Below are 13,087 nucleotides of genomic sequence, written 5' to 3'. Positions count from 1 at the left end.
TTATTAACATTTGGAGTGTATGTGATAAAATTGTGGCTAAAATTGTCACTAACAATTACACATAGAAATTATGAACATAGCTAATATAAGAAACTGGCCTATATAATAGTTACATCTTCTGTTGCTTAGCTAAAATTGTTTTGGTACTCATATGGCAAATTAATTCCAAAATACAGGTCACTACACAGATATTTGTGCTATGGGTTCAAGTCAGATCTACTTTTCTTTTTACTTGCTGTTAGGTTTCTATGTGACACTGGTGGTCTCGCGCTGGTGGGCCCAGTATGAGAGTATACCTTGGTTAGACCGCCTCATGTGCTTGGTGTCCAGCAATGTACATGGCACAGATGAGCGAGGAAGAATACTGCGAAGGACACTTATGCGATATGCCTCTCTGTGTGGGGTTCTTATCCTGCGCTCTATTAGTACCGCTGTTTATAAGAGGTTCCCCACTCTACAGCATGTTGTGAATGCTGGTAAGTATGATGCTGGTACCTAGGTAACAACTAGTAATGGGAAAGGAACATTGAAAGTGTTTCTGTCATCTACACTCAGTGCAGGCAGCCATTTTGTGTGGTGGAAAGCAGCCATTTTGGGGGCTCCATCAATATTCAGGAAAATGAAACCTGTTATTTCACTGAGAATTAATGACTTTATTGGGTGTCTTATACCTCAGTGGTGTCAATAATTCTTAGTAAATAGAAAATGTGTCTGACCCTGCTGTGTGTGTTGACAGATACACTTTGGTAGGCAATGCATTCTTGACAGCAGGCCTTACATCTTTTTTTCCATGTTCTCTCACCACAGGTTTCATGACACCTGCTGAGCATTTAAAATTTGATGCCATTTCCTCTCCCCACAACAAGTTCTGGATTCCATGTGTCTGGTTTTCTAATCTGGCAGTGACAGCTAGGACAGAGGGACGGATCCGTGACAGCATGGTGTTGCAGCTCATACTCAAAGTGAGAGAGTGCATTATGTGTATCACCACAGAGACTGGGCAAATATGAGGGTCTTTCAGCTCATGTATAGAATATATTAATTAAGGAGATGAAATATTGATTAGCATTGCAATACGTATCAGCTTTTTACAGTTTATGCTGTAGAAATACAGCATTACTGGTGCTGCCTAAACATCCAGCACTGTTAGGCTCACCCAGATTTTCCCGCCATAATAGGAAAGTACTGGTAGTACAGGTGAGGAGGATACACAGAAAATCAGAATTGTCACCTTTTATTATACTGTATAATTTCACTGCATCTTAGGTTCCCATATCTTCTACCAGCATTAACATACCAGGGTTTCACTGCAATCCCAATATATGGGAAAGACAAATGCTACATAGGCACAGACGGGTTGGGAATAGTCCCTGTTAGTCGGCATGCCGACTGTCAGGCTGTCCAACGCTCTGGATTCCGGCGTCAGTATAGTGACCAGCGGTCTCCCGACCACTGGTCACATGACTACATCCCAGCACAGACAGGTACTTTGGGCCTAATTCATGTTTGTATACAATTGCAATTTTTAAGACTTCAGAACTGCAAATCGTACCAAGTGAATCTGCCACCCAGATAAGCCATTGTAAACTCATTCGCAACCGTGTACACATAAGCAGCCTATACGCAATAATGAGGAACATCGGGTTGAGTACAAAATCCTGACCGTCTGATTGCCGATAGCAGGATCCTAACAGTGAAAATGCCAGCAATCTTTGGTAAGTATTCTAAGGCTGACTCTAACTCATACTTACCCACTTTGCTGCCCCCTCCTCCGGGAGGAGGCAGCGTTGTAGGTACATGGGGGCGTGGCCAGCAGCAGGATGGGCAGTCCATGGGCGTGGCCGACAAGAAAGTGGTCGGGCCGGGGGCGTGGCATCAGGGTCGCGTCATTGTGACTCCGCCCCTGCTGTGCAGTGCCAAGGAAAGAGGCACTGTATAGGGGGGGGGCGGAGCTACGATGACGCGATTCAGCGCGAATCGCATCATCAGACCCCCTGAGACCGCCCACTTGTTCTCTGCTGCGGGCGGCTGAGGAGGGTCGTGGAGCTGCTGCAGGGAAAGCGGGGGGCCGGGAGGGTCACCCGATTTTTGGGAGCCTCCCAGCCATTCCGGGAGGGTAGGCAAGTATGCTCTAACCCCAACCCTAATCCTAACCCACCCCTCCCGCAGGCTAACCCTAACAGCCCATCCCCCCACAGCTTAACCCTAAAACTCCCCTTCGGCAGCGTAACCCTAACCCTCATACTTACCGTTTCAAGTTGCCAATTTCACCAGTCGGGATACCGCCACCAGTATTCTGACGGGTAGGATTGTGACCGTTGGGAAGCTGGCCACATGCAGGAACATCGACTGCTAGAGTTATTCTATGGCCACGCAGACTGGCACCAGTAGTAGCAATGCAGGAACCATGTTTCTCTAGGTACATGTTTGAAGCTGATGGCATATACATGCCCCGAAAATGGGCATGACACGCCTGTGTTTTTGCTGCCACTCCCAGTTACTGCCCACAAGCGGTCCCTTCTTTGTCACTCTGCTATAAATATCTCAGTGCGAGTGTTATCGCAAAGGCACATTGACACATGCACTGTGCGATTGCTGCGCATGTGCAGACTGCAGATAACTGCTCATTTGTGTGAACATCGGTGATTGCATGCAAACATTGATTAGGCCCTGTGTACATAACACGTTTCACACTCTGTGATCAGATCCATTAGACAGCTGCAGGGCCTGGGTACTGAAGGGGATGTGGCCAAATCAGTTAGACGTGGCCATGCCCCTCTGAAAAATATAATGAAAGTCCTATGCTGGGAAGCAGTGCTGTGCACTGCAAAGATGGATATTACTTCCCCTTAGCAGCTGGCCTGGGCACATGCTGGGCCCCTCCAAGAGGACCGGGACTAGATAATCAGCCCCCGCCACCCCCCACTACTCTGTGTCCCAGTCTGTGATGTGTAGCTTCTGTGACACCATACTCACTATCAAGGGCGGATTGGGAACAAAAAGCGGCCCTGGAAAAAATTTGTACTAGTGGCCCCACATGGGCAGCACCAGAGATGTAGGGTCTAGCCATGGGCCATGGCAGCAGCACCCTCCCCCCAAGACTTTCCAGATAGTGGGCATGTCCAGCATCAAGGGGGAAGTTAAAAAGAAATACAATTAAATATTATGAGCACATTATGTGATACATCTTCAGAATTTAGGAAACGATATAATTCTTTAGAAAGATATATTTTCTTGCTTATTACACCAACCGTATCCCAATCACTATTCACTCAATCTTATATATCAGCCAAGCAGGCGAACAGAGCATATACTAGATCACCTGCAATCACAGGCTAAGTGGCAAAGTCATTTTCATATATGCAAATTGTTTGGCATCTTATTCATTATGTATATAAAAAGGACCACATGTCCTCAAACAAAACAGGCCCCGCGGGTGTGTCGGCCCACCGGGAATCTTTCCTGTAGACCCTATGGCCAATCCGCCTCTGCTCACTATGACCACTAAACAACTCTGCTGTGCAGGGTGACCTCTATGTGACCTTTACTGCAGTCATACTCCTATGTCACTGAAAACTTTATTTTTATGAACAGAGACTGTATTGATATAGTGCACACATATTATTCAGCGCTTTGCAAAGAATATTTCAGTTGTTCACATCAGTCCCTCAGTGGACCTTACAATCTATAATTCCCTATCACATGAAGACACTACACAGACTGGGGTTAGTTTTTTTTCAGCATCCAATTGACCATTCAGTACATTTTTGGGGTGCGTAAGGATACTGGAGTATCTGGAGGAAACCTGCACATACACTGGGAGAACATACAAACTTCACATTATTATTTAACTCATGACCACAGTGCAGTGAGGCAGTAGTACTATGCCAACCAAGCTACTTTTTCTTTTCAAACAGTATGACCTTGCAGTGACTAATTAGGATTTTCACCCCTTCTCTGTCTCAGGAGCTGAACTCTTTGCGTACACGATGTGGGCGGTTGTTTGCATACGACTGGATCAGTATTCCTCTTGTTTACACCCAGGTGCTTCTTTATCTTTTCCTAATGTGTTCTGTTATCGGCTTTCCACACTGTGGGGCTGATTCTGAGTTGGAATCATCTGCAGCCCATTCCCCCGTACAGCCCGCTTACTACCATATGCTAATGCAAGTGTCTGCCCGTGTATGCTGGATATCTATGCATCTGCATTGGGGAGGCTGGCCTGCCAACTGGCTTTAAGCCCGCAGCTGCTATCAATAGTATGGGGAGTTGCACCCACTCAGTGCTGGGTGTAAAAGTTCTGTCTGGGACAGGCGTTCCATTTCTGTTTGCACGCTATGAATGAATGAGCTCGGAAGTTGGCTTACACTCCCATAGCAGTGCCATGACACTCCCAATAGATGGATCAGTTCCAGCGATCACATGGTTGCCACAGAAATCTCATGGAAAGAGTGATCCGTCAACGGATGGATCAGTCCATCCACACTTGCAATCTCTGTTCATGTGCATAATCATCATACTCAACAACTTTTAGTTGCTCCTCTCCAGGAGAAGTTCAGAGAGGAGATACAACTGACCATTTCCTGAACTGGGAAGGGGTGGGGCTAAAAGGGCACAATTTACATAATTTATCTCTGTCCATGCCATACGGAGCCGCAATTCCCAGTATTATTTCCCATACCACCACTTCACTAGGTTGTGGACGGAATGCGGAAGTCCAAACCACTCTTCCTGGGGTGTGGGAGGCTACTTGAAAAATCAGGACTCTCCGGCACTTTCATGGAGAGCAGGCAGGTACGGTGTGCATGGTGTGGTGCATGGTCAGTTTGCAGATATCCTTGAGGTCCGTCTGCATTGTCACTTTTGCCCGTCTCAGAATCAGGCCTTGTATGTGCCTTGCGCACTAGTAACGAAGTAATGTTCTCCTCATCTGCATTACAACAGATCTCTTCCTTTTTCCTCAGGTAGTCACAGTAGCTGTATACAGCTTTTTTTTGGCTTGCCTGATCGGCCGTCAGTTCCTAGATCCCCAGAAGGGCTATCCTGGACACGAGCTAGACCTCTATGTGCCAGTGTTTACACTCTTACAATTCTTTTTCTATGCTGGCTGGTTAAAGGTAGGTCAAACTCCATTTTTTAGACAAACAAGACATATTAGAAATAACACATAATAATAATGTGTCTCTGTGCAGGTGGCTGAGCAACTAATAAACCCCTTCGGACAAGATGACGATGACTTTGAGACCAATTGGTTAATTGACAGAAACTTTCAGGTAAAATGGCAACAAAAGGAAATTTCAGACTGAAAATAGGAACTTTCCCAATAGGAGTGGTTTCCCTGCAGCCAGTTCTTTTCTCAGAGGTCTATATACATTGATGCTTTTAATGAATTGTCCTTAGATACTACATAAAATGTACCTGTAGATACAATTATTTCCAATCAGTAGGGTAGCAGTGTCAGGACGCCAATAAAAGGACACCAAACATATACGATGATATAAAGGCCTTGGCGAAACGCAGACAAACAAATCAGAAAGATAATATAGAAACTTGGAAATATAGAAACATTAACAACATCAAGAATTGTGCAGGCGCTTTGTAAATCTGCTATTCACTGTTCTTCTCCACCAGGTCTCTCTGTTAGCAGTGGATGAAATGCACCAGAATCTTCCTCCACTGGAAAAAGACCTATACTGGGATGATTTAGACCCTCAGCCCCCGTACACTGCTTCTACAATAGACACTCGTAGACCATCATTTCTAGGCTCTGCATTTGATATAAGGTAAAGATAGAGACTCACAGAGACTGGAAACTTGATGGTTTGAGGGTTGGGGCTTAACGATAGATCAACTCTCAAAAAGAACAAAGGGCAGAAGTGGTTACTTTGCTAATCCGATATACTTTGCACTCGACAGTAACATACTGATTTCTGATTCGTTGCTGTGGATTTAGTGTTGGCACAAAATAGGACAATAAATTAGGAATGAGGTCAGCATACCAGCGTTCGGGATACTGGTAGTTGGAATACCAATTCCAAAATCCCAACATTGGTCGGAATGCCGATGTCGGAATCCCAACATGGATCAAAATGCCGGAGCCGGCATGCATCCCGAACGTAAGTATGATGGGGCTCCATAGGATCAGGCTGCAGGGGGAGGGATTAAGTTTAGGTTACAGGGGGAGGGTAAAGGTTAAGCTTGGGGGGAGGATAGGTTTAGGCTGCAGGGAGTGGGACAGTCAGGTTTAGACTGCAGGAAAGGGGGGTTAGGTTGAGACACCAGTGGGGAGAGTTAGACTGCAGGGGGGGGGGTTAGGGTCAGACTGTGTGAAGGGAGGGTCGGGGGGGGGTAGAAGAGAAGGGTTAGTATACTTACCTTCCAGGTGTCGGGATGCTGTTATCGGTATTCTGACTGCGGCATCCCAAGTGCAGAGATCCCGATAGCATCCCAATAAATTATATTGTAATCCCAGGATTACAATAGATATAGCATTACTCATTATCCTAGGTAAATTAGGTACCAACTGGTACAAGTAAAGGTTCCTCGTCCCTAAGCCTCCCCTAACTTAGGCCTGTCTCCTGATTCTGGCTCCTTACTGGATTAGACCATCTCCTAAATACTCTGCTGTGTCTTCTCTGTCATATATCTCACATATGATGTTTAAAAGAAAGCGCTAGAGATGTTTAGATGAAATATTGCACATGATGGTTACTAAAACCGTAAATATAAAAAATGAATGTAAAGCGGTACCTGTAAAAAAGACAAAGTTGTTAATATTAAAATGTTTACACTCTTTTGAGTGAATGTGGAAGAGGAGGTAGCCAGCAACACTTTATTAATACTGAATGTCCATGAATTCCTACCTTTCCCTGTGCTAAACTCCGGTGCCGTGGAGCACACTGATTGCAGGGACCGCCGGGTGCCAATTGAGAAGCCGCTGGACGCCGCTGTGAGCACTGCGGCTCCGGTGTTGTTCGTCCGCGGCTGATGGTAGTTGGTGGTGCTGGCGGTGCTTCCGAGTACCGCTGAGTCCAGGGCTGGCAGCGTTCCCGTGTCCAGCTGTGTCCTCCGAGATGTATTCCGGCGTGATGTTGATATCAGCTGAAGTTGCAGCGGGTTCTGCTTGTGTTGCGGCTATTGATGGATTTTCCTCTTTGAAGTGTAAAAGATAATCTCCAACGCGTTTCATGCACTTTAATGCACTTTTTCGAGGAGCAGAACCCGCTGCAACTTCAGCTGATATCAACATCACGCCGGAATACATCTCGGAGGACACAGCAGGACACGGGAACGCTGCCAGCCCTGGACTCAGCGGTACTCGGAAGCACCGCCAGCACCACCAACTACCATCAGCCGCGGACGAACAACACCGGAGCCGCAGTGCTCACAGCGGCGTCCAGCGGCTTCTCAATTGGCACCCGGCGGTCCCTGCAATCAGTGTGCTCCACGGCACCGGAGTTTAGCACAGGGAAAGGTAGGAATTCATGGACATTCAGTATTAATAAAGTGTTGCTGGCTACCTCCTCTTCCACATTCACTCAAAAGAGTGTAAACATTTTAATATTAACAACTTTGTCTTTTTTACAGGTACCGCTTTACATTCATTTTTTATATTTACGGTTTTAGTAACCATCATGTGCAATATTTCATCTAAACATCTCTAGCGCTTTCTTTTAAACATCATAAAAATCCAATCTAAGAAAGCAGCTTAATCCCGTTGCGCAGGCAATTAATTACATCTGCATATATCTCACATATATCTACTGATATCACCAGGAATGTATCTCAGCACAAGAGACTGAGGCTCTAATAAAAAGTTATGCCAGAGCTATCATGGGTCTTGGTAACCAATTTTTGGGTACTTCAGCCTAATTAGGACCAGCATTTGGTTTTCTTGGAGGAGACAGGAAACAAAAGAAACACAGGGTTATATTTAGGTTGGTTTTGTGTTTTCCACCGATTTATGGTCGATTTTGCATGTTGGAGATTTACTAAAAATAAAAATAGGCAGAAACAAGCAAAAATCGTTCCAAATCGCCCCAAAACTAAGTCAAAATAAACTGAAATAGTACATCGGAAAACATTGTTTTCTCGTGAGTATGATGTAAATCAGAGCTTTATTTGTAAAATTGATTGTAAATTGGCCGAGAATCGAACATTTCAAACCATCAGAAACAGTTCTATTTTATTTTAAACCATATCAAAATGTCTGAAACCTCAATATGATGGTAAATACATGGGGGAGAAGCATGTGGGGCTTCTGTACAATTTGGTAAATTTTTGATCGATTTGTGGTAGATTTTTGCTTCTATTGAGGGCGAATAGAACATATTTAGAACTTCAAACAAATGCAACATCAAGTTCACAATGGAACCAAAATCGACTGTTAGTAAATGATCTATTTGTAATAGAAACACTGTGGTCAATTGTAATCAATTTTTTATATACATTTTTAAATTGATTAACTTCGATCTTTAATAAATTTACCCCAAGGTACCAGGATGGAGTATAGGGGTGGGCAGCACTACATATTTAGAGGATGTGTCAGTCATGCACAGTCATCGTGACCGCCATGCACAGGGTCCATTTCTGGCGGAAGGTTCCTGAGGAACCCTGCTGGAACTACATCTCCTGACGTGTAGCCCATAGGCTACAATGGGCTACCGCAATCAGAAGATTGTGGTAGCTGCGGGGGCCAATATCCGGAATGCTTTGCATTCTGGATATTGGTAAATTTGGCAGCATCAATGATTTGCCGCCTGCTGGCGGCAATGGGGTTTTGCAGCAGGTATCAGAGATACCTGCAGCGATCCCTCCTTACATTGCTGGGATACATAATATTTGTGGCTAGCCCCTCCCACTTACCGAGTGTTTTCAGGGACATAGCTGAAAATATTGTATGATAAATGGGCTTAGGTCTTTTCAGGAAACTGTCCTAAAAATAAAAATAAAATAGTTTTGGGTTGGAATCTTTGTGTGCAGAGGAAAAAATAAATAATTTCCCTGAAAGATATTCAGGCTGAAGAGGGAGGAAGGGGTGTATGTTTTACTTTTTATTTTATTTTTTTAACTACAATAAAAAGTAATAAAAATGTATTTCTTTAATATAAACATTAGTTGCTTGTTCTATATTTAAACACAGAACACGGCCCATCATTTAACTAGAAACCGGTGACATCACTGAATTACTTCATTAAAAAAAAAAAAACATGAGTACGGAGAGACAATATTTAGGAGGGGTCACATTATTTTTAAATACTGATGCATTGTCTCCAAAATGGCCACCTACACTGTGGAGATAATGGACGTACTTTAAGGATCTGTTAAACAGAAAGACATGTTGATCACGTACTTGCAGGGTTTGGGTATTATTCTAGACGTTTTGGCTAAAAAATGCTATATTGGGAATATCAACATTGTTATTTAAACAGTTTACTTATTAAAACAGTACCATTTGATTATAATTAGTAATATTGTATATAGTGTATATACTGTATATTATTACTGAATATTAAAGATGTCCTTTTATCTTACTGCAGTTTGCAAAAAGAGGACTTGGAGTTCCCACCTCTTGAGCAGATTAATGAAAATGAGGAGGCTAACCACTCTACACCACTGATCGGCCCTTTTGGACGGTTGCTAGGAGTTCACTCTCCAAGTTCACCTCGCTCAAACTCTCGTCTGAGCTTGCTGATGAGACGCAGGAGTGGGGTTACTTCTGGACTCCATCATTTTACACACCGTGATATGGGAAATCTCAGGGGTGGGGAAGCCCTTCGTGATCTTAACGTTTTCATGTCCACCCCTTTTTATGACAGGCCAGGGTTTTACAGTGCTCCTCAAACACCACTTAACGGAGGTCCAACTTTCAATCCTTCCCGATTTCCTGTCCAAGTAACTCCAAACATTTATCAAACACAGTGGACCAAGAAGATGGAAACATCTAGTGAAACAGCCGACGAGACGAGTCTATCTCCTGGATCAAAAGAGTGCTTTGTATGGCCACTGGGCAATATGGAGAAGCAAGAAGAAGCAATTGTGGAAAGCACTCCAACCCTAAAACCCAGTGACCAATCTGTACAGAGTCCTAGACCGGTCCCTAGAAAGGTAGCAAGAGCCCAGCGTGTTTCTGCATTGCTCCTGGGAAACCAAGCACTGGCATCACCTGATGCTAGGCACACCCCAGGACGCAAGGCACCGAATTCAATCTTTTCATTTTCACCTATAAATTCCCCAAGTTTGCAGAGGGCTTCCAGAATCTCTCATGGGCAGATGGATGCAAACTGCGAGGGAGGCACTAAGGAACCACATGGAAGTCAGTGCCCATCTCCCAAAGATTCAGGAATCAGCCTAGCTGAGGGTGACTTTACGCAGCTCATGGAGGTAATAATGGAGGCTGGTGAGCCCTCTGAACAGGATGGAAAAAGTGGATAATAAACAAAAAGCAGGAGAAAACAGAAGCCTATTAGCATAACAGCAGACAGCTTATGATCATAAATAGATGTACTGTATGTAAGAGGGCTCAATCAGCAGTTACACCTGTGCAGAGCCCATTTTCTGCAGAACATGATGTGGTTGTGTCAGTCTCAACGCTGGATGGATTGTCTTTCAGTGTAAGGGTGGGTACACATCAGGCCGACGGGCAATCGGGACAATGGTCGCGGCGATTTCCCTTCACCCAGGAAACACCCAAGATTTCCCATGCACAGTAGCCCAGAGGTTCTCAAACGTGGTCCTCAAAGCACCCAACGGTCCTGGTTTTATGTATATCCATGGCTCAGCACAGATGAATACATCAAATTGACTGAGGTGCTAATTCATTCAGACCTGATTTGTTCTCTAATGGGCAAAACCATGTGCAGTGCAGGTCGGGCAGATATAACGTGCAGAGAGAGTTAGATTTGGGTGGGTTATATTGTTTCTGTGCAGGGTAAATACTGGCTGCTTTATTTTTACTCTGCAATTTATATTTCAGTTTCAACATACCCTACCCAAATCTAAATTTCTCTGCACATGTTATATTATATCTGCCCCACCTGCAGTGCACATGGTTTTGCCCATTAGAGAACAAAATTTCTGCTACGATCAGGTCTGAATTAGGCCCTAAGTTGCCTGTAGCCAAGCACAGATAAACTTAAAATCTGCGTTTGAGAATCTCTGCACCAGCCCAATGTAACGAACAAAGGAACAAAGGGGGTCATTCTGATCGGATCGCATGCTACAGTTTATCGCAGCAGCGCGATCGGGTCAGAACTGCGCATGCACCAGTGCCGCAGTGCGCAGGCGCATGCCCGACGGCCTAAGGCCGCCGGGCCGGTACGATCACCTCTGCCTGATTGACAGGCAGAGGCGGTCACTGGGCGGGGGCGCAATGGCGGCGTTGCAGGCCGGGGAGTGATGAGTAGCTCCCGGCGAGCATGCTAAGGCTGCACTGGCCAGGAGCTACTCCTAAAGTGCAAAAGCATTGCCGCTGTGCGATGCTTTTGCACTTCTGCGGGTGGGGGGCGGCACTGACATGCGGAGAGGGATAGCGCTGTGCTGGGCGTCCCCCCGCATGTCTATGGACATGATCGTAGCCCTGCAAAATTTTGCACGGCTACGATCAACTCGGAATGACCCCCAATACCTTGCTTCGTCCTTCATTACATTGCACTGGGTCACATGCAACATCTTCTGATTGACCATGCAGCACAACCAAGCATAAGATGTCGCATGCGATCCGTTTGAGCATGCAATCTGACATACACATCAGACGATATGTGCGATTTGTCGCGCCGGTATCGTCCTGTTGTGTACCCAGCCTAAGTTTAAACCAGCTACCTGAGATACCTGCTTCCCAACTAGAGTTTTATATACAGTATATCTTCACTCAACAAACTGTAGAATAAATATGTCATTTTAGAAATATGGAACTTAATTTTGTAAAACAAATATATTATTTATTTTAATGTACTAGCAAAGCTTCTTTTATCAACATCTTATAGACGTGCAAATACTAAGCAGCTTATTAGGCAAATTATTCACTGATGTGAATGGCCAAATATTCTCTGTAAAGCGCTGTGGAATATGTGTGCGTTATATAAATAACTGCTAATAAATAATAATAAATATTTATTAAGAAGGGCGTATGGAGAGACCTGCAAATGTCTTGTTTTCCTTCTAAAGTAGAACTGGAACACGTGTATGGTAAAGTGTCAGGTTCTATCAAAAGAAGAGGCATACCATTCAACATGACCCATTCCATTAGGTACAAAATGCTCTGTTCCTGGACTTCCGTGCCAGTGGCAGTTACAGAGGTGGGGCTGGAGCACAGTCCAAAAATCAAATAGGGGAGCCACACCAACTGCCATTGAGTCCTGCCCGGTGATGTTTGGCAGTGTTTGGAGTGGCAGTTAGTGTGGCTCCCCTATTTGAATTTTGGACTGTGCTGCAGCCCCACCACTGTAACTGCCACTGGCAAGGAAGTCTAGGAACAGAGCATTTTGTACCTAATGGATTGGGTCATGTTGGAGGGTATGAAGAAGAAGAGTTCAAGGCAAGTCTGTTTGCCATGCGTATATTGCGGGTATTCGCTGTGCACCTGGTCTGGAAGCATTTGCTTCGATGGGTAATATGCAATGCAGCCAAATATATCAAAATGAAGGGGTGTGAGTGTGCCACGATGGAGCATTTTCATGTTGGAAATGTTCAGTCATGGCGAGTGGATGGAAGCACTGATGATGACGACATGTATCATATACGAAGAGGATGGATGGATGCTACAACACTGCATGTAGGTTAATACTGGTGATATTTTATTTGTCAAATGAGAAGTAGTGACCACCATGAATGCTGTTGAGGTGTCAGGGCTCTATAAATCCTAGCATCAAGGTAGCACCACACAAGGAATATATTTATAGTTGTCAACTACAATGTATGGTGATGTTTACACATCTCAATGGGCAGAATAAGATGTCTCGAATTATTATGGTTTATTATGTGTCACACAGTGTATGCAGTGCTGGATGTTCAAAAGATATTAAAACATAGCAGCATAAGTACAGTATACATTGGGGATAAACCCCTGGTGTCCCCCAGCACACCGAGC

The 13,087-nt window shown here is 44.6% G+C and overlaps 1 protein-coding gene across 1 annotated transcript in view; it reads left to right on the top strand.

Moving 5' to 3' along the window:
* The window catches only part of BEST1 (bestrophin 1), a 46,640-nt gene extending 35,732 nt beyond the window's left edge, over positions 1-10,908 (top strand). The window contains exons 3-9 of the mRNA XM_063946096.1: positions 243-476; positions 808-962; positions 3,967-4,044; positions 4,965-5,117; positions 5,193-5,273; positions 5,632-5,783; positions 9,540-10,908. Of these exons, the coding sequence (XP_063802166.1) occupies positions 243-476; positions 808-962; positions 3,967-4,044; positions 4,965-5,117; positions 5,193-5,273; positions 5,632-5,783; positions 9,540-10,434 (1,748 nt within the window). The 3' untranslated portion in view covers positions 10,435-10,908. The remainder of the gene's footprint in view (positions 1-242; positions 477-807; positions 963-3,966; positions 4,045-4,964; positions 5,118-5,192; positions 5,274-5,631; positions 5,784-9,539) is intronic.
* The last annotated feature ends 2,179 nt before the right edge of the window (positions 10,909-13,087 follow it).

Source organism: Pseudophryne corroboree, chromosome 11 (assembly GCF_028390025.1).
Source record: "Pseudophryne corroboree isolate aPseCor3 chromosome 11, aPseCor3.hap2, whole genome shotgun sequence".
NCBI classification, from domain to species: domain Eukaryota; kingdom Metazoa; phylum Chordata; class Amphibia; order Anura; family Myobatrachidae; genus Pseudophryne; species Pseudophryne corroboree.
The sequence above is the reverse complement of the archived record's forward strand: the minus strand, read 5'-3'. Positions and strand labels throughout refer to the sequence as shown.